The following is a 25,151-nucleotide window of genomic DNA, read 5'->3' on the forward strand; positions in this document are numbered from 1 at the left end:
AATCATGCTGAGGGCACGGAAGTCTTCTTCCAGGAAGATCTACCATCGCACCTGGAAGGCCTACATCTTTGTGCGAGGAGATGGGGCGGCGTCCAAGGCGGTGTTGCGACCGCAACCTTCCTTTCTTCCGAAGGTGGTTTCGGACTTCCACCTTAACGAGGACATTGTACTTCTGTCCTTGTGTCCTCGGCCGATGCACCCCAAGTAGGTTGCGCTACATACTTTAGACATGGTACGTGCTTTGCGGGTGTACCTGTCTGCTACGGTTCCATTTCGGAGATCTGACTCACTTTGTGTCAGTTTCTGGTCCACAAAAGGGCCTGGCGGTCTCGTCGACCACCATTTCTCGGTGGATCGGGCAGACAGTCATACAGGCCTATGCTCTTAATGGGCGGGAGCCCCCCTTCCTGGTCACGGCACATTCAATCAGGGCAATTGGTGCTTCCTGGGCTTTCTGACATCAAGCGTCTGTCTCACAGGTGTGCAAGGCGGCGACCTGGTCGTCCGTTCATACCTTTTCCAAATTTTACAAGGTTGATGTGAGTGCATCTTCAGATGCTTTCTTCAGCCGCAAGGTTTTGCAGGCAGCTGTTTAAAGTTGCAACTCCTCCATTGAGGAGCTCTGCTTGTTTTGGGGTGAAGTTGTTTGTTTTTACTGATACTGTTCCCACCCCTCATTTTTTTTTTAAAATGCTTGGGGACGTCCCATATGTCAAGACTTGTGAAGGCTGTGTCCGTACATGAACGATAAGAGAAAATAGGAATTTTTGTACTCGCCGTAAAATCTTTTTCTCTGTAGTCCATGGACGGACACCGCACCCACCCCTCCTTTTTTAGGTTTGCACTGCTTGTTACGAACTGAGGCTGCATGCTGCAGGGAGGAGGGTTATGTCCGGAGGGACCGCCCCCTGGGCGGGGCTGTTCAACTCTGTTAAAGTAACATGTATTAAAATATATTCAACATGTTCTGTGTGGCCCTCTCCTATGAACAGGAACAAAACCCATATGTCAAGACTTGCGGAGGCTATATCCGTCCATGGACGACAGATAAAAGGATTTTACAGGGTGTAAAAAAAATCCTATTTTTTATTCTATTTTTTTTCTGCCAGTAAATACCTTTTTTATACAGCCCACTTCCTCTTTCTTGTTTGGTAAAAAGCCTAGGCTTATGACATTATGCACAGCTTTCTTGTGGAAGTTTTTCAGGAAGAAAGGGGGGAATGAGTCCTAAGAGGGCCAATGAGAGCTGGAGGTGCGTGTGTCTGTGTAAATCCAGGAAGTGAACAGGCAGCAGCTTCAGCTTCCCACAGTTAAAATGGCTGTTTCCTCTTAGGCTATGTTTCTTCTAGCGCGACTCCAAAGCTGTGCAGCTTTGATCCAACCTTACACTGGATCAGTTGCATCAAAGTAGTGTGGGCACATTTTTCAAAGTCGCTTAGATGGGAATGTTTGCCATTGAAATCATTGGGCTGTGACTTGTGATGCGACTTTGTGTCCAAAGTCGCTTGACCAGTTGCACTAGTGGAAATGGAGCCTTAAACTCATTACTCGCATGTAATGAGCAATAGAAATCGATCTGTATAGTTTCAAACATGTAAAAAAAATGTTGTACCTTTTTTTATTTTTTTATTTCTTCCCCCAGCTCCCTCCGCTATTCACAGCAGCTGGGTGTGTGCCACACCGTGCCCATCACAGTGCCATGCAGAAACAACCATGTGATTCTACACTGTAGAAAATCTGCAGCATGTTGCATTGTAATCGATCTTGCAGATTCCAAAGTCTCCCTCTTACCAGGCAGAGATCATGTTCTGTGAGGGATGGGGGCTGAGCAGGTCTAGGCATTCCTGTCTAGGAACGACCGACAACCTTTTTCCAAGTCTATTTCCAGGACGACCGACAGAGATGGGCTCCTCCCACCGAGCACAGGAAACGCATGATCCACATTATAAAAGTGCAACCATAGGCAGTAGCCCCTCAGTATATGTGTTTCCACCGGCCAGACAGGAACGTCAAAAAATTGTTATTTTTGTCTGGCCTTCCTTCTAGGTGGCAGGGGCAGTACTCCTGGAGTTTGGGCCATCCATAGATCCGGCAAGAACGCTGTCTGGATGAACGTAAAGGACTCCCTCTCCCTGGTGTGGTGTAGCCTCAGTGTAGGTACCTGTGGGATGTGGAGCCTGTCTGAGGTTTTGTGACATCAGCTGGCTTGTTCCCTCTGCATATCCACAAAATAGCTGCAGGGGGGAGAAACCTTTACCTCATTCAGGGAAGCTCATGGCCGTGCGGGTGTCAAGGACTAATGACGTCACTTCCAGCAGGAAGTGATGCGGCTGCCGCCGGTAATGCAGGTGACGGCCATCTTGGTACATACAAATGTGTGGGGGGGGGGGGAAAGCTGTTTGAAGACCAGGACTGCAGTCAGGATGGCGGCGCCAGATCCACAGTGCCGCCACAGATCCTCCAAACCACCTTAAGGGGCCTGGAGAGAGGATGGCACCGGTAGGACTTCCAGGATGGCAGCATGGAGGAACCAGGGACCATGGAAGCAGGTCTGGAGGCGCCACCACTAGAATCCGGCCCTATGGTAATAAAATAGGGGGCACGGAAGCTCCTGTTTCTTTTCTTACACTCCTGTGGTGGGAGCACAGTGGGTTTTCCAGGAGCCTGTTGTTTTGCTTAGTGGACAGGTGTCGCACATTACAGGATAGGCTTTGGTGGTGGATACCTAAAATTCTTAGACTAGAATTGTGTTCTCCAACAGGTGTTTGCATATATGGTACGTGCTTCAGTGGAAGTAATGTGGGTGAGGTCTGTCCTCTGATTTATTTCAGGACAAAGCCAGTGAGACCAAAGACGGCATGGCAGAGGTTCCCAGAAAAAGGTGCCCGGTGTGCACCAGGAAAATGCCTTCCGGTTGGAAGAAGAATGCATGCCAAGATTGTTTCGATAATCTCATCAACAGGGAAACTGGGCCTGTTCTCAAAGCTTTTCTGAATTCAATGAAAAGAGAAAAACAGACTTTACAGTCTAAGCCAACAGCCCCTGTTCACGCATTGGTTAACCCAGGATCAGGGGCTACTGGAGGAATTGGAAGAGAGTTCAAAGTCGGCCTCAGATTCCGAGGAAGGGGAGCTCAAGGAGCAGGGCTGGACTGGGACAAAAATTTGGCCCTGGACTTCATCCAGACTGGCCCACTTTGACAGGTCTCTCCCACAGCGGCCGGACAACTCCCGCACCCCTCTCCCCCTTCACTAGCCACTAGCCGTTTTACTTTATTAGAGTAGAACGGCTGGTACTGGTACTCTTATAGGCAGTACCAGTGGGGAAGATAGACATTATTTCTCCTGGGGCAAAGAATCAGTTTGGTGCCCCCCCCCCCCCCCTTATGGGACAAGATTAGGAAGAAGTGAGAAACTGACAGGGCGCTGTCACTGAAACCGGCCCACTGAGCCATCGGCCCACCGGGAAACTCCCTGTAGTCCCAATGGCCAGTCCATCCCTGTCAAGGAGGATAAGCCGAGCAAAACCCAGAAATTTCTGTTTCCTTTTAGAGGAATTCTTGAAATCTATATACGATACCCTGGAGCTAGAAGAGCCAGAAAACAAAGAATTATCAGTACATGATCTTTTATATACAGGCCTTCAATCCAAACAGACCAGAACATTTCCGGTTCATGCGTCTTTCAAAGGAACGGTGCTCAAAGAATGGAAAGATCAAGAAAATAGTCATCTGTCATAAAAACATCAAAAAACGATTCCCCTTTAAGGTAGAAGATGCAAATCTGTGGGAAATGTTTCCCAGGTTAGAGGCTTCCCTTTCAACAGTCTCAGAGGTCAGAGCTCTCATTCGAAGATGCAGGTTCTTTAAGGCCCCCTTTCACACTGGGTCGGCGGTTAAACGCTGCTATTTATTTTATTTTCGTATTTGCGAGAGTATTCGGCTGCTAGCGAGGTGGTTTTAACCCCCGCTAGCAGCTGAAAAAGGGTTAAACCCACCTGCATTTGCTGGCGGTATAGCCGCGGTTCCCATTGATTTCAATGGGCTGGAGCTGTATACTCACCGCTCTAAAGATGCTGCTAGCAGGACTTCTTTTACCGTAATGCTAGCGCAATGCTCCCTCTGGGCTTTCACACTGGAGAGATGGCAGTGGCTTTTTCGGGCCGCTTTGCAGGCGCTATGTTTAGCGTTCTAGTGCCTGCAAGGCGCCTCGGTGTGAAAGGGGTCTAAAAGAGCCGATGTATAGGAAGGCTGAGGGATACTTAGAGGTTGTAAAGGTACAATTTTTTTTTTTTTTTTTTTTTCATAAATAGCTTTCTTTACCTTAGTGCAGTCCTCCTTCACTTACCTCATCCTTCCATTTTGCTTTTAAATGTCCTTATTTCTTCTGAGAAATACTCATTTCCTGTTCTTCTGTCTGTAACTCCACACAGTAATGCAAGGCTTTCTCCCTGATGTGGAGTGTCGTGCTCGGCCCCTCCCTTGGACTACAGGAGAGTCAGGACGCCCACTAACACACAGCTCCTTTCTCTATCTGCAACGTAGAGAGCGTCCTGACTCTCCCATAGTCCAAGGGAGGGGGCAAGCACGACACTTCAAAGGGAGAAAGCCTTGCATTACTGTGTGTAGTTACAGACAGAAGAACAGAAAGTGAGGATTTCTCAGAAGAAATAAGGACATTTAAAAGCAAAATCGAAGGATGAGGTAAGTGACGGAGGACTGCACTAAGGTAAAGGAAGCCATTTAGGAAAAAAAAATTGTACCTTTTACAACCCCTTTAAAGGAAGCGTGGCAGCCTGCTCCTCGAACGTTAAACCGGCCCTAGCTACTACTTGTGTGGCTCAAACCCTTGCTTTGTGGCTGAAGCCACTTCAAAGAAGAGCTTCTAGAGGCACTACCAACTCTAAATAAAGTGGTGGCTTATATAGCTGATGCTTCCACAGAATCCGTAAGGTTCTCTGCCAGGTCTACAGCCTTAATTAATGAGGCTATGAGGGCTCTCTGGCTGAAGTCCTGGGGAGGAGACGGTGTCAAAAACCAAGCTCTGTTCCCTCCCCTTCATAGGAGATTTGCTCTTCGGTAAAGATTTAGGCTCCATTCACACCTAGGCGACAAAACGCCCGACGCTCGATACGCTGGAGGGGCAAATTTCCATTGCTGTCTATGAGATGGTTCACATCTCACGCCGAACGCCGTACGCCTGCCGCCTGAAAACAAGTCCCGGACCCTTTTTTTCAGGCGGCATTGGCGTTCGGCCATAGACAGCAATGGAAATGATTTGTGGAAAAAAAAAAAGTTACACAAATCGTGGCAAAATACGCCGCATACGCGGCGTTACAGTGTGAATGCAGCCTTAGAGTCTGTATTAGAAAGATCGGCTGGTAGGAAAAAGATTTCCAGCCGGGACACCCATCCACTCTGTCCGGCAGTGCTAGAGTGGACGGAGTCCCGGCTGGAAATCTACAATTGGTCACACGGTGACCATACAAGCCCGTTTTTTTACTCCTGACGTAAGACAGAGGGTCAACGACGTCTGGTGAGTAGGGACCTATATGCTGTCTTTGTCTGTCTTTAACTGTGGGAAGGAATGTGCCACACAACCTTTGAAAATTGAGAGGTGTATGCAGTAAAATTTCCAATTGTACCTGTTAGATTAGCTACACAGGAATATGGATTGCATTATTTCATACACGGACTATATTACAATCACTTTGTTTCAACTGTTTGGATCACGCATAAGGGATTGTTTTTGAATTTATAAATTTTTATTTTTAAGTTTTTTTTTCCACAATTGTATTGTATTTCATACTGTCTGCACGTTGTCACTTTATTTAGCGAGCGCTGTTAATCACGGAATTTATCCAGTGCCGTCTATCACCTTACTATTCACTAGTTGTAACAGCAGCTGCTCTCATTACACTAATTTACTTCAATCACTGAGGTGTTGTATGCTAGCAGCATATATATATTTTTTTAGATAGCCCAGGGAGTTGAACTATTGGGTAGCCCACCTGTCCGCCAATGCAAGAGAGCTGAAAGCTGTTCAAAACGCCCTAATAGCCTTTGGTCCGGCTCTGAGGGGAAGACACATACAAGTCTCTTCGGACAAGGTTACCATCGTAAGCTACATCAACAAACGAGGTACGAAAGTGGCAGGCCTTTTCAGTATAGCAGAAGAAATCCTACAGTGGGCAGAAGTAAATTTGCTATCCCTATCTTCGATTCACTTGAAAGGGGGATTAAACTCTCTGGCCGATGCCCTAAGCAGGGAGACTTTATCTCAAACGGAATGGTGTTTAAATCGAACGGTGTTCTAGTAGATCGTGTAGTGTGTGTGTGTGTGGGGGGCAGATAGAACCCATTGCTACAAGAGAGAACAGACAAGTGGACCAATATTTCTCCCTCCAGAGACCACCTCAGTTTGGGCCTTGATGCCCTATCCCAACCCTGGGAAGCAAACCTGGTGTACACATTTCCAGTTTACCCTTATATCCTCGAGGGCTCCTTTGTAGCCAAGGAGATCTTGGTTCTCATGGCTACTAAAACTCAGCATCTCAGATCCTTGGAGACTGCCCTACAGGACAGACCTCGTACATCAAGGGTCTGTGAATAACCCGGAGGTGAACTCTTTCTCTGACGGCCTGGCTACTGAGTAGGAGCTGTTAGAACGGAAAGGGCTATCTGCAAGAGTAATCGTCACTAGTCTTAGTAGCCAGAAACCGTCCACTAACGCTATATACAATAAAATTTGGATGAAGTTCGTGGCCTGGCTCATGCTCAACAGAGTTTTAGAAGCTATGATCCCGCAGTCCTAGATTTCCTCCAAGCTGGAGCAGACTTGGATCTACCAGTCGGTACCCCTCAAGGTACAGGTATTGGCACTATCTAATCGGAGGCTAGTAAGAGAGACCTTTAATCAAAAGATTCCTTATAGCCATAAGTTGTAAAAGGGCCCCAAAAGTCGAGGAGTTTCACTTACTGGGACTTCTCCATGGTGTTGCAAAGTCTTTGTAAGTACTGTTCGAGCCACTAGAGGATCTACCCATTAAGCTATTAACCTTTTGGTGGCACTGGTGTCTGCTAGAAGGGTTATCAAAATCCAGGCCCTCTCAATGGCTGAACCCTTCTGCATCATTTCGCAAGACAAAATTGCCCTCTGTTGACCCTGCCTTTCTCCCCAAAGTACCTGCTAACTTCCATAGATCGGACGAAATATTAATCTCTTCATTTTGCGGAGGCCCTAAAAACGATAGAGGCTGGATTAAATAATATAGACGTTTAGAGATGCTTGATCATTTACATTGAGCGCACCAAGAAATGGCAATCCTCCATGAGCCTGTTTGCAGGTCCAAACAAAAATACCATTGCAAGGTGGACAAAGTCGGACATCACGGAAGCATACAAAACCACATCCTTGACACCACTTTCAAAAATAAATGCTCATTACACAAGAGCGGTATCCACATCTTGGGCTGAAAAGGCCGGAGCGTCTCTACTCCAGATATGCAAGACTGCAACCTGGTCCAGGTTCCAGACGGTCGTAAAACACTACAGACTGGATCTGCTTGGCAGTCAAGACCAGTCCTTTGGCAGAAAAGTGCTGCAGGCTGTGGTCCCACTCTGACCAGGTAGTCCTATGCTGTCCTCTCTGTAAGCCGTCTTGGAAGATGACTCGAAAAACAGTGTTATTACCTGTTAACCCACTTTTTCCAGGAATCTTCCAGGAGGGCACCAGCTCCCTCCCTTTTTTGTAGACTAACCATGTAGACATGAATGATGCTACGCTAATTCAAGTGTTTAATATTGCTTGTTCTGAGCCTTCAGTTATTTGTTAATACTGAGGGGCTACTGCCTATGGTTGCACTCCCTATGGTTGCACTTTTATAATGTGGATGATGTGTTTCCTGTACTAGGTGGGAGGAGCCTATCTTTCTGTAAGCCGTCCTGGAACTTTGCTGGAAAAAGTGAGTTAAAGGGTTTGTAAACCCTCGTGTTTTTTTGGTTTTGTTATTAAAAAAAATATATATATCCATACCCTCCACTGTTCGTTTTGCACAGTGTGGCCCCGATCATCATCTTCTGGGGTCCCCTGGCGCCTCTCCCGACTCCTCCTTGCATCGGTAAACCCCTGGGAGGAGCGCTCTCCCAGGGGGTTACCTTGCAGGCCTGCTCCCGAGTCCAGCATTTGTGTCTATAGACACAATGCCCGGCGCCCGCCTCATTGTACTTGATTGACAGCAGCGGGAGCCAATGGCTGTGCTTCTATCAATTATCCAATCAAGAACCCCAGGCAGAGAGCTAGTGAGTCTCTGAGGGAACGAAGGGCTCAGGTGAGTAAATTGGGGGGGGGGGGGGGGGGGGCGGGTCAGTGTCATAGGATGCATTAAGGTGAAAAAACATGAGGGTTTACAACCCCTTTACCAAGTTAATAACACTGTTTTTAGGAAGTGAAAGATGAAACAGATGAAAGGAGATGGCATTGTTGGTGAAAAACAGGAAGAACCTAATTGTCTGGCTTTGAGACTCTCTAAGCAAAACAATCAGCTAGCCAGAAAATTACTTATATCAAAGAAAATATTTTACCAAAATATTAGTAGGATAAAAAATCTTTTTTGAATTGACTTCCACTTTTAAGTAAAGAGGGAAAAAATAGGAATACTTAAATTGTTACCACTGACTAAAGTGGTTATTTGTAAACATGTGTTTTTTTCTTTATAGTGGTGGCTACAGAAGAAGTGGTAACTGCCGAGTCTGTGGATGGTGCTATTCAGCAGGTTGTTAGCTCTGGTGGACAGCAAGTTATTACGATAGTGACGGATGGCGGCATCCACCTTGGTAATCTTCAGTCTGGCCTTTCTTCCGCTGGCATAACGCAGCCATGTATTGTCACAATGCCAGATGGCCAACAGGGTAGGTTATCTTTATAGAGTGCTTTTGCTATAGTATTTATTAAAGCTATGTTTACTGTATTATCCTTTAGCATCCCAAAGAGCAAATAAGTATGGTAAGTTTTAGCACCTCATCGCATTCCCATCACATTATTTTGTAAGTTAACCACTTCAGCCCCAGAAGAATTTACCCCCTTTCTGACCAAAGCACTTTTGGCGATTCGGCACTGCGTCCCTTTAACTGTCAATTGTGCCAAACAAAATTTGACATCCTTCCCCCCCCCCCCCCACAAATAAAGCTTTCTTTTGGTGGTATTTGATCACTTCTGCAGTTTTTTGCTCTATAAACAAAGAGCGACAATTTTTAAATTTTTTTTTTTTTACTTTTTGCTATAATCTCCCCAAAAAAATTATATAAATCTATATATGGTAAAAAAAAAACAACGCAATAAGCGCATATTGATTGGTTTGCGCAATTTTTTTTTTTTATATAAATGGCGATGAGCGTTTTTTTTTTTTTTTTCCTATTATCGTTACTGCGACATTATGGCGGACACTTTTGACCCTATTTTGGGACCAATGTCATTTATACAGCGATCGATGCTATAAAAATGCACTTATTACTGTGTAAATGACACTGGCAGGAAAGGGGCTAACCGCTAGAGGACGATCAAGGGGTTAAATGTGTCCTAGGGAGTGATTCTAACTGTGGGGAGGGCTAGTCTCACTAGTGCATGACAGATCACTGTCATGTCACTAGGCAGAACAGGGAAATACCTTGTTTACATAGGCATCTCCCCATTCTGCCGCTCCATGACATGATCGCGGGCCCCCGGTGGTCATCGAGTCTGCGGGACCCGCGGGTCACTCATGGAGCACATGACAGGCACGCGCCCACTATGTCTCGTGGTACGTCCCTTTGCGCAGCCGTGTCCTTCTGCCAACGTAAACAGTCTTGGGGCGGTCGGCAAGAGGTTAACATGTAGTGAGTGCAGGTTCCACAAATTATTGGCTAGCCATTTACTATTCGTTACAAAAATCTAGCCATACATTTGATTTTAGTTGTCTGCATGTATGATATGAATATGGAATACCTTCGGCAATGGTAAGAGCACGTTTGTAAAACTGTAGAGGTGGGTGTACAAATAGTGTAAACCTTTTAATAATCTTTTTGTAGTGTTGACGGTACCAGCAACTGATATGGCAGAAGAAACTGTGATTAGTGAAGAGCCGCCTTCTAAAAGACAGTGCATCGAAATCATTGAAAATCGTGTGGAATCTGCAGAGATAGAGGTATTATTTTTAGCAGTCTGATACATGTGCAAAACATCATAAAACTTTTTGCTGTGCTGAGATGCTAATTTTATGAACTTGTAATGGGGTCTATGAAAATATAACCTGATGTAGAGAAGTACTCTATATTAGTTTGACAACGTACCCTCTTCAATTGATCTTTTTCTAGTGATTACTGTATTTATTGGCATATAACACACTTTTTTACCCTGAAAATAGAGGGTAAACTGTGCCTGCGTGTTATACGCGGGGGGCTGTGGAAAGTTTTTTTTTTCCTGAAACTTCCCTCCTAAAGTTGGGGTGCATGTTATACGCCTGTGCGTGTTATACACCGATTTTAAATACGGTAATTTTCACCTCTTTGCTTGCAGCAAAATAATGTTGCAGTTTGACATGGCATAGGATATCCTTGCAAGATTGGCATTGCAAAAATAGTTATCCTATTGTCATTGTCCCCCCTCCCAGATGCAGAGGAATTGTTTGCCCAAATTAAACTTGTCTGGCATACACTAAATATGGTAATTATACTATGAAAACTCTGGAGAATTTTTTTTCCCCCCGAAAACTATATACCGTATTTATCGCGGTATAACGCGCTCCCGCGTATAACGCGCACCCCTAAAGTTGCCCCCGAAATTCCTGTAAAAAAAAAAGTTATATGATTTTATTACTTACAGTTTTGGTGTCTTCCCAGCGTCCATCGTCCGGTCCGGCGTCCGTCTCCGGCCTCGATGGTGTCCTCCCGGCTTCTCCAGCGCGCGCCTCAAGTCGAGTCCCCGCTTCCTGCGCTCAGTTCGAACGCCTCCGCCGACATATACCGAGTGCAGTACACTCGGGTACATTCGGCAAGGCTCGACGTCGCTCGCGCTCACGCTCTGTGACGTTTATGCGTGAGCACGAGCGATGCCGAGACTGGCCGAATGTACCTGAGTGTACTGCACTCGGTATATGTCGGCGCAGGATTTCAAACTGAGCGTGGGAAGCGGCTATCGGCGTATATCGCGCACCCACGATTTTCCCCTTATTTTAAGGGGAAAATAGTGCGCGATATACGCCGATTAAATATGGTATATAATTTTGTACATCGAGGGAACTAGTCTGGCCATTTAATGGATTTTGTGGGCTTTCATGTAAGTGAATGCTCATGTTTAGTGCATTATATGTTCTTGATGCCCATGTTAATGCTTGATAATTTGTTCCTCTCTGTTGTGCAGTCTGTGGAAAGAAGATACGTTATGAATATACAGTATCTCTGATTTGCATCATCTCTGATTTTACCATATACATGATGTGAAAGTGTCTTCAGCTGTCAAAGGTGTGCGGTTCCTACAAATTAAGAGCACTTATGGGTGTCACTTTTCAGTACTTCCACCATCTTTTATTGGATTGTTCTGTTACACCTGTCTTACAGTCTTCCCATTTTCTTACTATAGTGGCTGCCAGTTTATTGCAGTTTTAAAGAAAGCTAGAACACTCGTTTCCTGGTGTTTTGTTTTGAGGACTTCTGTATGCCACTCTGGGAGTAAATGGTGCAATTCTGTCATTATTTTGTATGTAGTTCTTTCAGCAAGGTCATCTAAATGTACTTTTATTCTTAATCCAGTGTACTGTACTTCTAAAATGTTTTCATAAATTGTCAAGTTTTAAGAGACCTCAGGAGATCTCAATAAACTTTGTATGTTTGTAAATAGTATTAAAATACAATTTCCCAAATCAAACATTTTAAGATCATTAAAATGAAGGATCCTTACGTTGGATTCCTTTATTGGACCCCTTGATAAACATTTGCAAAATGATCCCTAGTACCTATATATTGGAATCTTCAAGTGTAATATCACAAAAGCCCAGTTAGGATGGGAGTAACCCTCAGTACAAAACCTAGTTATAAAGGTAGAAAAATATCACCAATATTGCATGAAAATACTTTTGAGTGGTTATACAGGCTCATGGTTTTTACCTTCATGCAGCAGTGCCCCCCCAAAATGCTTACCTGCGCCTCATCCTGATCCAGCAATGTGCATGAGAGTGTAATGGCTCTCTGGGGACTCTCCCTCATTGGCTGAGACGGCAACGGAAGCCATAAGCTCCGCTACTGACAATCACAGCCAATGAGACGGGGCAGAGCCACGCTCTGTGTCTGAATAGACAGACAGGGCAGCTGTTTGGGAGCAAGCCTGCTTGGGTGCACCCGTAGCAAACTGCTTGGCTATTGGGGCAGGCGCACCAACAGGGTACACAAAAAGAGAAGGATTGGGGTGCAAAACCACTGCACAGAGCAGGGCAAGTAAGACATAAAAATGACTATAGTCATGTGTATAAACTGCAAACACTATTGGGGCCAACACATAAATGAACAGCTGTCGCACTGAAAACTGCAAGGCTTTACTGTGTGTCAACTGTCTGTTTCGGCTGCGGCGAGCCAGCAGTAGGTAACATTGTATCATTGGTTTCAGTGCATTACACATCCCCCACCTTTGTTTTCTACTCCACTTTATTTTGCTGTGCATAAACGTGACGCTTCATTTATATCACTGTACAGCAGAGGGGTTCACTTCATCACAGCTCTGGACCTTATTGCAGTGTGAATAGGACACATAGAAAAAATCGTTTTCTTTGTGTCCCAGCAGTCACTGGCCTTCTTCCACTGTGGAAAAACACTGATCACAACCCTATGTATGAAATGGCCCTTGCCACTATAAAACATGCATTCATAAATAAATCAAATGACTGTAGTGTAGCGATATCTCCCTCTCCTTCATTTCATCATCCTTTGTCAGAAGCTGCTGATTACCTTGAGATAACGAAGAGCTTTGGACAGAGGTGGTGAAACTAGTATTTTTATTTTGTTTTTCATAGAATGATGTGAATGTGAGTTCTGTTCCATTGAAGAAGTGTATATACTGGATGATTTTTTCCTTCATAACTTGCGGTTCTGCACTGAGGGTGCTGATATTTCGCCCTTTGAGTAAAAGTGGTGGTATACTTCAAGATTTATGTCTATAAAAATGTGGAAATATGTTTATTTTTCTATGATGTGAATAGACTCTTCATTTTATGTTTATTGGTCACACAGTAGGTCGGTGTTTACAGAATGCTGTAAATAAAGTTGCACAGATGTTCTATTTTTCTATTTTTTTTCTTTTTTTAAGACACGAAATCTGATTACAAATAAACGTTTGTTACAGAAGAAATTGTCAGGTATTCCTTCCTTGAAGTTGCTATATTGCATTACCTTTTTTGATTTTCTTTTTATGCAATTCTGAATTGTATCTTAAGAGGCATACATTAGTGTAAATATATTGGCAAAAACCAGTCTGAGGATCAATCTGGATTTCATTTTCTTTTCCAAAATTTCTTTTTTATGTTGATGAATATTATTGTTAAAGGAAATGTCGGTCAACTAAGGTGTTTAATTAAGAAGGTTCTTTTGACAGGCAGATTACCTCACTAATGCAAATTAGAATGAAGTAGCACACATCACAGATATGGGAGTGTGTATTTGTCAAAACGAGGTACCCGCTCTCCCCCAAAGGTGCCAAATGTGGCACCGCAGGGGGGAGGAGGCAGATAAGTATAGCTTCCTCTTTTGGGTGGAGCTCCGCTTTAATGTCCATTGATTTTGAAACTTTTATTTTGCTTTAATCTCTGTGGATAATGTGTAGTTGCTTGGGTTGAGGATTACAACTGAGACTTGTTTTCCAATGCTATTAGATGGGTTAAAGCTGTATTAAACCCAAAACAACGTTTAATACATTGCAGATTACCAAACGTTGGATGTGGTGCCTGCATTGGGTTTTTTGTAGGCTTATTTTCCATTTTCACTTGGTCATCTGACCAGTTAACGGTTCTCTATTGGGGTGTCTCCACTCTAGAGGAAGGAGCAACAGATCCACCCTTGGACAGCAGCATTGTCTGCCTGGGGTGAGGATCGTGTTTAGATCAACAGCTGGAGTGCCACAGGTTGCCTACCCCTGTGCTACTGTAACTACATTTCCTATAAAGGATTACAAGGCTGGCAGTTACAATTGCTCCCAGAGGCACGATGGGACTTGTAGTTCTGCCACAGCTGGAGGGCCCCAGGTTGCCTAACCATGCACTAGCACATTTAGATGGGCTTGTCTAACTATGTAAAGTTGGGAGGAAGTTTGGAAGGAAATTTATCCTGACTGACTTACGTAGGCTGCTGTTAACCTGCTTTTAAAATGCTGGCTGCCCCTAGCTTGACTACATTTTCAAGCCATTTGATCTGCCTAGATCAGGGGTGCCCAACCTTTTGAGGAGCGAGGGCCACTTTAGCGACTTGGTAACCGATCGAGGGCCACATTGAGCATAGCAGGCAAATGACATTTCTGTGTCCACGCTGCATATGGAGAGCAGACAAGGACACAGCCCGCTCTACCTTTTTTAAGAGCCCTCCGATCCGTTTGGGTCCACCTGAAAAAAACAGACAGGTAGACCCGATCGCACCGATCCTGTAAAAGGGGCCTAAGGCTGCTTTCACACTGATGCACTGCGCTTTACCTGCACCTCAACTAACCTCATTCTTTACTTCCTCGGGATTCCGGCAGGTATCGCTGGCTGCTGCGTTTCCCCAGGCAGGTATGGTTGGTGGCTGCTGCTGGCTGTCCTCCAGGGTGAGTGCTGCTGTCCTAGATCATGGGTTCCCGACCTGCCATCCCTGAGCATCAGTGAGCATGCCGATGCTTCCTGTCACAGGCAGAGTACATTTGGTGTCACTCTACCTGTAAAGGAAGCATTGGCTATGCTTCTTTTAGTGCCAACTCTGTTCTTCACACTGATGCTCGGGGATGGCGAGTTGGGAACCCGTGATCTAGGTTTGCCGACCCGCCATCCCAGAGCAGGATGTGATGAGCCACATTGGAGGGCGCTGCAGGCCACATGTGGTTGGGCACCCCTGGCCTAGATGTTCTGTCAGTGACACATTTTTAATGCCTTTATCACATGCAGGCAACCTAGGAGTCACCAAATGCTCCTGCATGCTTCTCCTTGTACAGGCTTTCTTCATATTCACGTGCTGAACATGAACAACCCTTTGTCGAGAGTGTTTGTTCCTGAGGTGCCATAACCCTAAATATTGTATGACATCTTGAACATACCCGGACGTATACATTATCTGCAATTTATTTCACGGAATACCTAAATGTCTTTCCTCCTCTTTCCTCTTCCCTCTTCCCTCCTTCCTCTTCTTTACTTCAGTTTTCTGTTGGGTAAAATAAAAATTGTATGACAACACTGGGGTAAGCATTTTACCTAATTTTGCGTATGGCCGGCCTTTCTTCCTGTCTGGTACAGCGTTGTCTACAGGACAGGAAGTTGGGGTAAATCTCTCTAATGGTGCCAGGTATAGAAGTAAAAATCTGACAAGGGATCTAACCCTTCTCCACTTTATGCAAAACTGGAAAAAAATGTTTTGGCTTCACAAGCTTTAAAGAGGAACTTGACTCAAGAAGCTATGCCAAAAAACAGGTAAAAGGCAAAGGGCTAGTGACCAGTTTTGCCCATGGTCTTCATCCTTATTACTGACATACCATGTATTATTCTGCACTATGCCTCTGTGTAGCTGTCAGGGGCAGTAACATCTTTGATTTCGCATTGCAGATGTACAACTATGGGGCTGTAGGCGCAATAACATTAGTGTTCAGGCACAATAACATTTCTAAACGTTCCCTAAAACATATTTACCTGAAATAAATGTTCACTTTGAGTTCAGGTCTGCTTTAAAAAATTGTCATTAAAGTAACAATTCGATTTAAGCTCCAGACCCTTCTATTACTAATTCTCGCCACTTATAATTACCTGTCAGTGGGCAGTAGGAACTGTAGTATTTAACAGTTCTATCACTCTAGGCTGGGGCATGTAATCTCTAAGGCAGTTGTGACCACATATGTAGCCCAGGACCCAAGGGAGCACCACAGAATGGTGGATCTAGGCACAGTTACGGGCGTTTTTACAACCTCTCCCGAACAATTTAACTTGACAGATAGTAACCCACATTTAAAATGTCAGTTTTAATGCGTTTTAGCGGCATTTTGCCGCATTTGTGTTTTAGAAGCATTTAAAATAAATATATATATACTACAGAACGTGTTCCATAGGAAACCATGTTAAATGGACTGTAGTGCAAATCTGCAAAAAGCGCACCAAACTGCATAGGTGTGAATCCAGCCTAAATGTCCGTTTACCAGCAGCAGTGTACATGAGGCCTTAGGTGCTAAAACACAGTTGGTAACCGGCAATATTAAGGCCAGGTCAAGTTATTTTATACATTATGAGAAAAATACAAAATTCAAAACTGTGAAATTTGGTGAGGTCATAAAGGCATTGGCGCACAAAGGGGTTTTGTAAACCTTTAATGCGGTTTAGGGACTAAGGTGTGTTGTGTTTTTTTTGTTTGTTTTTTTACAAAGGTGACCTCTGCAAAGTTTTGAAATCTTTTGGTTTATTTAGCTCATTACAGATTGGTGTTGGCATATGCCTCAAATAACCTGTCCTGATCTTCAATGCAGACTTTAGCCTCAGATGACATTTGCCTTGTATGCTAGTGCTTGTGTTTTTTTTTTTTATATTCTATCAATAATACATTTGTAATAATATGAAGGCATTTTCATCTAACTTTCATGCTGGCGACCTGCTTTTCCCTCCTAATAGGCTTTAAAAACAAAACAAAAAAAACACTGCTTTTGTTTCTTAACTTCTCTTTGATCTGATAGATTCCAGAAACTTCTGGTTCAGAATTCTATATTGTGAATACTCAAGAATTCTCTCAGGTATTGCTATATATTCTTAAGACTTTATTGTAGGTTTCTGATAGACCCTCTAAATGGTTTTATTCCATTTTGTGTGTGGATTTTCTTTTTTTCATTTTCCTACTGGTGAAAAATCATGTTTTGCTACTGCCTGCCATTTTTTCATGCATGAAAATCGTGTGGTATTTTTTTTTTTTTTTTGTCTTTTTTTTTTTTTATTATTATTTATTATTATTTTAATCGGCCTGTTAACCGACACCCCGTGTTTTTTAATTACTGTATTCCTATTCTTGGTGGATGTATCTGCTGTTACACAATTTGGGCTGCAAACTTTTCTTTACTAATTTCTAAACTAGTAAACAATGATGGTGCTACTTATGATAAATATGTTCACTTTTATTTTCTTACACGTGACTAAATTTAGACAAGATCTCGCTGACCTCTCAGGTGATCGGAGGGATCTTGTGACTCTTTGAGGTTTGTGTGGTAAGATGACTGAACGCACAGACCAGTACCTGTCATTAGCTAGTGTCTTTTGACCACATTTACTATGCTGCAAAATATTCTCCAGTGAATTTTTAGCCAAATGTCATTTTGGGCCAAAATATATGTCTGTTCAGTGACACTCAAATCACTTCTTTATTAAGCCTCGTACACACAATCCAATTTTATGGCCATAATTGTCTGATGGATGCGTTGTGTCGGATAGTCCGACCGTGTGTATGCTCCATCAGACAATTTTTGGCTGAATTAACGACAACAAATGTTGGCTGTTCGTGCTCACCAGCTGTCTGACAATAAATCTGTTACGTCGGTTTATCCGATCGCGTGTACACAAATCAGTCCAACTAAAATTCAAAGTACAAACACGCATGCTCAGAACCAATGTTAAACATTAATACATTAGCAGAAGTTGCCCAAAGGGTGGCGCTAAAGAGCATAAAAACCACATATTTAGGTTTTGTTGGCTGAAAATGTTGTGCTGTCTGTATGCAGAACAAGTTCACGGCCAATGCCCTTCGGACCAAAATCCACAGAAAAGTCCACTGGAAGTCCAATCGTGTGTACGAGGCTCCAGTCTGGAGCCTGGTCGTGGCTTCCAGTTTTTGTCTGTATGCTAGGGAATGGTTGCCCGGTGTGCTGCATTTAATGCTTGGTTTTGTGCCCAGCAGAACAGCTACAGATGGACATGTAGAGTGGAGAGGGATTTGAACGCCTGTCAATTTTTATTGCTGCCTGTGGCCCCACTTGGGAGATTCACCCCCTTTGTCCTGTTTACCATTAGTGAAAGTCCAAGATTTTGGGTTGTCTCCAGAAAAGTAATGGACAGGAAATCTTCAATGAAGACAATAGTTCTAGTGACCTGGGAGTCCCCAATGAAATCCCTTAATTTGCAGGGATTTTCTCCCACTTCCTGTTTGGATATGGGACAGGGAATGAAGGCAAATCTCCACAATGGGAGATGGCAAAAACATATCTGACGGTTATTACCCTCCGTTGTTCTATCCAAAATGTGGGGGGGGGGGGGGGGGGGAGTTTTGCCAATAGTTCCACTTTAAATAGTTTTTGCTTGGCAGCTCTGTTCAGAAACTTCTGTTTGGCTGTTCTTTTAGTATTGGAGCATTGCTTTCTGTACACCGAGACATGAGGGACATGCAGATACTTCCAATAAACACTCTCATTGCATCTCCTAGAATTCTACATGTTTATTCTTTACCGGTTTTGCATTTTATTTTTATTTTTCTATTTGCCAGAGAACTCTCAGTGCTGTATATTATTTATTGGAAAGTGGATCTGTTGTCTTTGTGTCCAAAACACTAGCCAAATGCCGCGTACACACGATCATTTTTTGGCATGTAAAAAACTTTGTTTTTTCCAACTTCATCATTAAAACGATGTTGCCCACACACCATCTTTTAAAAAAAAAAAAATGCTCTAGCAAAGCGCGGTGACGTATAACATGTACGACGGCACTATAAAGGGGAAGTTCCATGCGGATGACGCCACCCTTGGGGCTGCTTCAGCTGATTTCCTGTTAGTAAAAGACGATTCGCGCTTTTCTGTCTGTTACAGAATAATGAATGTGCTTACTCCATTACGAATGGTAGTTTTACTAGAATGATCGCTCCCGTCTCATAACTTGCTTCTGAGCATGCGTGGGTTTTTAACGTCGTTTAAGCCCACACACAATCGTTTTTTACAACCCAAAAAACAACATAATTTAAAACGTCGTTAAAAAATGCAGCATGTTTGAAAAAAAAAAAATCGTTTTTCAGAACCCGAAAAATGATGTGAAGCCCACACACCATCATTTTAAATGACATTTTTTAAAAACGTTGTTTTTTTTTTTTTTATGCCGAAAAATGATCGTGTGTCTATGCGGCATTAGACCTTTCACACAAATTTTGTGCAACTGCTTTATTTCTTGCAGTTGCTGGCATTGGAAATATATTGTAAAGGGCATTTATTTGTGGAGAACTGTGGTTCATTTTTGATATTCATTCATATATTTTTTTTAATTCATTTGTATTTTTTTTTCTTTAACATAAAAAATCCTATTCAGGCTCTGTGTACTGTTGACCGGTCCACTTTACCAATTCTTTAGCAGTTGTTGGGAAATTATGGGCTGAGCATTTGATGTATTGCTGTAAAACCATACTCTTTTTAATTTCTTTGCAGGAAAGAGAATGTCTTCAGAAGCAACTTGATGACGCCAACCGAGAAGCCCAGAAATATCGCCAGCAGCTTCTACGAAAAGAACAGGAGGCAGATGCATACAGACAAAAGCTGGAAGCTATGACCAGGCTGCAGACTAATAAAGAAGTGGCTTAAACGCCATTATTGAGCAGACTTATTTTATTTTTTTGCCCCCAAAATAATGCAGACCTGTGTACTGTAACATGCCACAAGTGGACCTCCAAATACGTGTTCTGCAAGAGAACTGATCTTCAACAAGGACCTGTATCCTACAAGTGCTGGTCTTAAAAGGTCAATCCTTGTGAAAAGTATTTAAATGAAATACTGTATATAGTTTTTTTTCTTTTTTTCCTAACCGCAAATAAGTTGATACTGATTATTTTTTTCTAGAAGGATGCAGAGATTCCTTTTTGTGAGCAAACATGGCAAGATGTATCAGGGGTTAATGGAGTACACCCCTTCTTCATCATACATTGCCTACAAATATTCAGATCTGCATTGCTTTCTACAAACAGATCAATAAGGCCTTTTAAGGTTACCATTTCCTTGTGGAAATGTTTGTACAGCTTTTTTTTTTGTTTTTGCCTTTTTATTTGAAACCTTTTTTTCTACTAAGCAAAATGTTTTATATGTTAAAATTTGAAACTGCAGGTAGACTTACATGTAAATGAAGCTAAAATATTTTTAAAAGACTTTTGTACATATACTGCATGTGGCTTCCCCCCCCCCCCCCCCCCCCCCCCCCCCCCCCCCCCCCCGTTGCACATATCAAGTTTTTTTTGGTTTCTTTCAGAATGGATGATTCTCGCTACATAGATAACCTATGTTTGGGAAAATTACAGCAGTATAGGTTTTGCTGTTGCTGGCATACTCATTTTTCCCCCCCCCCATACCTAACTCTGTGAATAACAGATGGAGTCCTTGGGGAAAAAATGGGCCTTTGCTTAGTCATACATTCTTTAGTTTTTTTTTTTTTTCCTCCCCATTTACTAGCACATCTGTTCTATGCACAAACTAAAAACCCATATTTTATCAAGCCTTCAACATTTTCAAGACTTCATTCCAAGAAACTGGGGTGTCAAATTGAATAACTGCGATATTATTTAATAGAAAGTAAACTTTAACCGTACAATATAATTATCTTTCTGTTAAACTTAAATTGAATCATTGCTTTTATTTCCCAATATTCTGGATTGTTCTACTATTTTTATTTTGCTATGGCGATTGCATAACATCAGAAAAACATGACCTTAGATTTTTCTGATGGGCAAACATGGAACAGATAATTTTTGCATGGTGCAGCAGGCTCTCTTGGGCAAGCGAACACTCATGTATGGGGTGTCTGTTGTATGCTTAAATAGACCAAATATGTAAAAAAGGTAATCTCTCAGGAAATTCGGAGATCTGCCGCTTATTTTGCATAAAATAATCAAGATGTTTTTATATATAATTGTTTACAGAAATACACCATTCAATTGTTTCTAGCTCAGTTTTCATTATGTCTAAGAGAATTATTAAAGAACTCCAGTATAAGGGATTCTCATGTATTGCTAGTTGTGTGCTTGTTTTTGTTTTTACACCAATACCTTAAAAATGAAGCAGATGGTTATAACAAGAGCAGATTTGATGATCTTCTGTGCATTTTTACAATAAAGAAAACCTGCTTATATCAGCTGGACTCTTTCTTAAAATGCTTGTTGGCTGGCGATTTGTGGTTTCAGTTCTTTCAGTCACAGATGATGAGTAAGCGTGCAGCAAGTGAAACCAATAAAATACTGGATCTTTATGTCATAATGAAGACTCAGTGCTGAAACCATTGATTGGCATGGCAGTCGGGCATTTTATATTTTTGTAAGCAAAGGTTAGCAGTGGCAGCCCACATATTCTCTTTTTACAGATGTACCATTATAGTAAAAAATATTGCGCTTTTTTTCCCCCAAATTTTCGCACTTTTTTGTTTATAGCGCAAAAAATAAAAACTGCAGAGGTGATCAAATTCTACCAAAAGAAAGCTCTATTTGTGGGGGAAAAAAAGGCATCAATTTTGTTTTGGGTACCACGTCGCACGTGTCGCAATTGTCAGTTAAATAGGCGCAGTGCAGAACTGCAAAAAGTGAAGGACAGGGAGTAAATTCTTCCAGGGCTGAAGTGGTTAAAAAAGTTGTCAGATGTTTATACTGAAATATTAAAACAGTATTATATTTATTAAATGATGTAAAATCTACGTTTAAGGAAATTTTCACATTTTTCCACAATACAACCAATTAATTCAAGTTAGTTTATCCGTGCTAGTTTTAAGGCGATTACAACAATATGCAAAAAATTAAGTGTAAAATAATATCGGATATAATTGGTGATATACAAACAGAAAATATATACTTTTAATATCAAATATATATGGGTGATGCAGATGAAAATACATTTTACCACAAGCTCTTGCTACAACATGTAATATTTCAACACTTATACTTGGTAAATAGCTTTCCGTGCCTCTACGGACTTGTATAAACAAGCTAGGGGAGAGATTTACTAAAACTGGTGCACCCAGAATCTCGTGCAGCTGTGCATAGTAACCAATCCGCTTCCAGGTTTCAGGCTGGGTTCACACTTGTCCTACAAACGGTCCTACATTGGGAGCCTCATGTAGCATGACGTGTGAAAATCAATGTTTCCCTATGGCCCCTTTCACATTGAGGAGTTTTTCAGGCGGTAAAGCGCTAAAAATAGCGCTGCTATCCCGCCTGAAAAACTCCTGCACTGCAGACTCAATGTGAAAGCCCGAGGGCTTTCACACTGAGGCGATGCGCTGGCGGGAGACAAAAAAATCTCCTGTCAGCAGCATCTTTGGAGCGGTGAGAGGAGCGGCGTGTATACCGCTCCTTCACCGCTCCTTCCCATTGAAAACAATGGGAACCGCGGCAATACCGCCCGCAATGCGCCTCTATAGAGGCGCATTGCGGGCGATATTAACTCTTTATCGGCCGCTAGCGGGGGTTAATACCGCACCGCTAGCGGCTGATACCCGCGGCAATTCCGGCGGTATAGCGACGCTATTTTTAGCGGCGTTAAACCGCCACCGCAGCTCCTGCCTCAGTCTGAAAGGGGCCTAAGAGAGCTGTCTTAACTGGTCCTACACAAGTCGGTCCGACTTTGAAAATGCTCCCTGTACTACTTTTGGTCCTACATTGATCCTACTTCAACCCATTGAATATCATTGAAGTCTGACCAAAGTAGTATCCTGTTCATGAAAGTAGGATGGATGTAGGACCAATGTAGGATAAATGTAGGACCAATGTAGCGGAGCAAAGTAGGATGGTAGTAGTGTAGTGTAGTAGTGTGAACCCAGCCATAGGGAAACATTGATTTTCACACATCATGCTACATGAGGCTCCCAATGTAGGACCGTTTGTCGGACAAGTGTGAACCCAGCCTCATTGTCAAAGCTTAATTGAACAAGATGAAGTTAGAAGCTGATTGGTTACTATCCACAGCTGCATGAATCGGCTTCTAACTACATCTTGTTCAATTAAGCTTTGACAATAAAACATGGAAGCTGATTGGTTACTATGCACAGCTGCACCAGATTCTGTGTGCGCCAGTTTTAGTAAACCCCCCCCCAATTGTTTTGACTTTAACACTTGTGATTCTTCTCAAAACAAATGGACCTCCAAACTTAAACCTCCTTTACAGTATATGGACAATTTTATTAACCATCTGCAAACTTGGTAATTAAAATTTTAAATAAATTTTACAGTGAATCTATGGTTCAACACCTACTATAACTTATCCAATCATATTTTGAAGTCGGTTTTATTGCAATATAACAAGATATGTATTTCTTTGTTTAAGCCTAGGTTCACACTGCTGCGAATTCAAAATCGCGGTAAAATGCGCGATTTTACCGCGATTTCGCGGCTGCGATTTCGGCCGCAATTTAATGTAAATCGCGGCCCGAAATCGCAAAAAGTAGTACAGGAACTACTTTTTGAAATCGCAGATGCGGCGTCGCACTGATAAGGACAGTGCCATTGCCGACAATTGCCGCCGATTTGAGATGCGATTTGACATGTCAAATCGTATCTCAAATCGTTCCAAATCGTACCCAGTGTGAACCAGGGCTAAAAGGAAGAACTCCTACTGCAGTTAAAATTCAACTCGCTCCCAAAACTGATACTACCAACATTGATTAGTTTAGTTAAGCATATGCCCAAACAATGTCAATTACTCAAATGGTAAAATGAAAACATTATTATACTATACCATGGCTTAAGACTTTTTTTTTGTGTTTTGAGAACTATCAACTGGATGTTCAAAGGACTTCTTTGACCCTTATTACTACATCTCTATGCTTAAAACCCCTTTCACACTAAAGGGCGTATTGCAGGCGCTATATCGTTAAAAATTGCGCCTGCAATCCGCCCTCAAACAGCTGCTCCATTGTCTTCAGTGTGAAAGCCCTCGGGCTTTCACACTGGAGCGTTGCGCTAGCAGGATGCTAAAAAAAAGTCCTGCTAGCCGCATCTTTGGAGCGGTCCCTTACAAAATCTCTTGTGAGTGTTTCTTGGTTTCAAAGACAATAAACTTAAGGAACCTCTTGTAAAAATAAATAAATAAAAAATTAAAAGCAAAATGGCTTCTGTCCGAAAATGGTTAGAATCCACCCACAACCCTGGGCTGGCACCTGGCTTAGCCTCTTGATGAGCTGCTGAAAGCCTGAGCCAGTCACTCTCACCCCCTCCACAGCCCAGTGCTCCAGTGAATGTGAAGGGCTCTCTGCTCATGGATCTCTAAGGCCCCGTACACACGACCGAGTTTCTCGCCAGAATTCAGCCAGAAACTCGATCGGAGCTGGATTCTGCCGAGAAACTCGGTCGTGTGTACACTTTTCAGCGAGGAAGCCGACGAACTCGTCGGGCCAAACATGTTCTCTATTTCCTCGTTGTTCAATGAGGAAAGTTGGCCCGCCGAGATCCTCGGCGACTTCAACACTGAACTCGATGTGTTTGGCACGTCGAGTTCCTCGGACGTGTGTACGGGGCCTCAGGCTTGATTCACACCTATGCATGTTGCTTTTGAGCGTTTTTGCGGTGCTTGCTGCGTTTTTTGACGTGCGTTTTTACCACGATTTGCATTTTAAGGTGTTTTTTTTTTTTTTTTTTTTTTACATTTCCTTTAACAACCAGCTATAAACAGGTAAAAAAAAAAACGCAAATCACTGCACTTGCGTTTTGGATGCAGGTCCATTGAATTCTATTGCATGCAAAACGCTGCTTTTTGCATGAAAAAAAGTCCCTGACCCTTTCCAAAAACGCAGAGGCACAAAAAAGCATTGATGTGAACATGTTCCATAGGAAACCATGTTAAAAAATTTCCCTGCATTTCTGCAAAATGCATAAAAAAAAAAAGCATTAGTGTGAATGGAGCCTTAAACCTGAGGGATCAGCAGTGTTTGAACGCACGGTTCTCAGTTTTAGAGCTGGTGGGCGACAGATTCAGCTTAGGACCAAT

The 25,151-nt window shown here is 42.9% G+C and overlaps 1 protein-coding gene across 6 annotated transcripts in view; it reads left to right on the forward strand.

Annotated features, from left to right (window-relative positions):
• Positions 1–20,349, forward strand: part of GABPB1 (GA binding protein transcription factor subunit beta 1) — a 67,570-nt gene extending 47,221 nt beyond the window's left edge. For 2 of the 6 annotated variants that reach the window (XM_040342573.1, XM_040342574.1), the window contains exons 7-11: positions 7,912–7,962; positions 8,717–8,908; positions 10,064–10,179; positions 16,911–16,967; positions 19,626–20,349. In XM_040342573.1, coding sequence (XP_040198507.1) covers positions 7,912–7,962; positions 8,717–8,908; positions 10,064–10,179; positions 16,911–16,967; positions 19,626–19,778 — 569 coding nt within the window. In that variant the 3' untranslated portion in view covers positions 19,779–20,349. Of the gene's footprint in view, positions 1–7,911; positions 7,963–8,716; positions 8,909–10,063; positions 10,180–11,393; positions 16,238–16,910; positions 16,968–19,625 lie in introns of those variants that run through there. The other 4 variants (XM_040342578.1, XM_040342575.1, XM_040342576.1 and 1 more) reach the window with 4 other exon arrangements.
• Positions 20,350–25,151: the final 4,802 nt, after the last annotated feature.

Source organism: Rana temporaria, chromosome 3, assembly GCF_905171775.1.
Source record: "Rana temporaria chromosome 3, aRanTem1.1, whole genome shotgun sequence".
NCBI classification, from domain to species: Eukaryota; Metazoa; Chordata; class Amphibia; order Anura; family Ranidae; genus Rana; species Rana temporaria.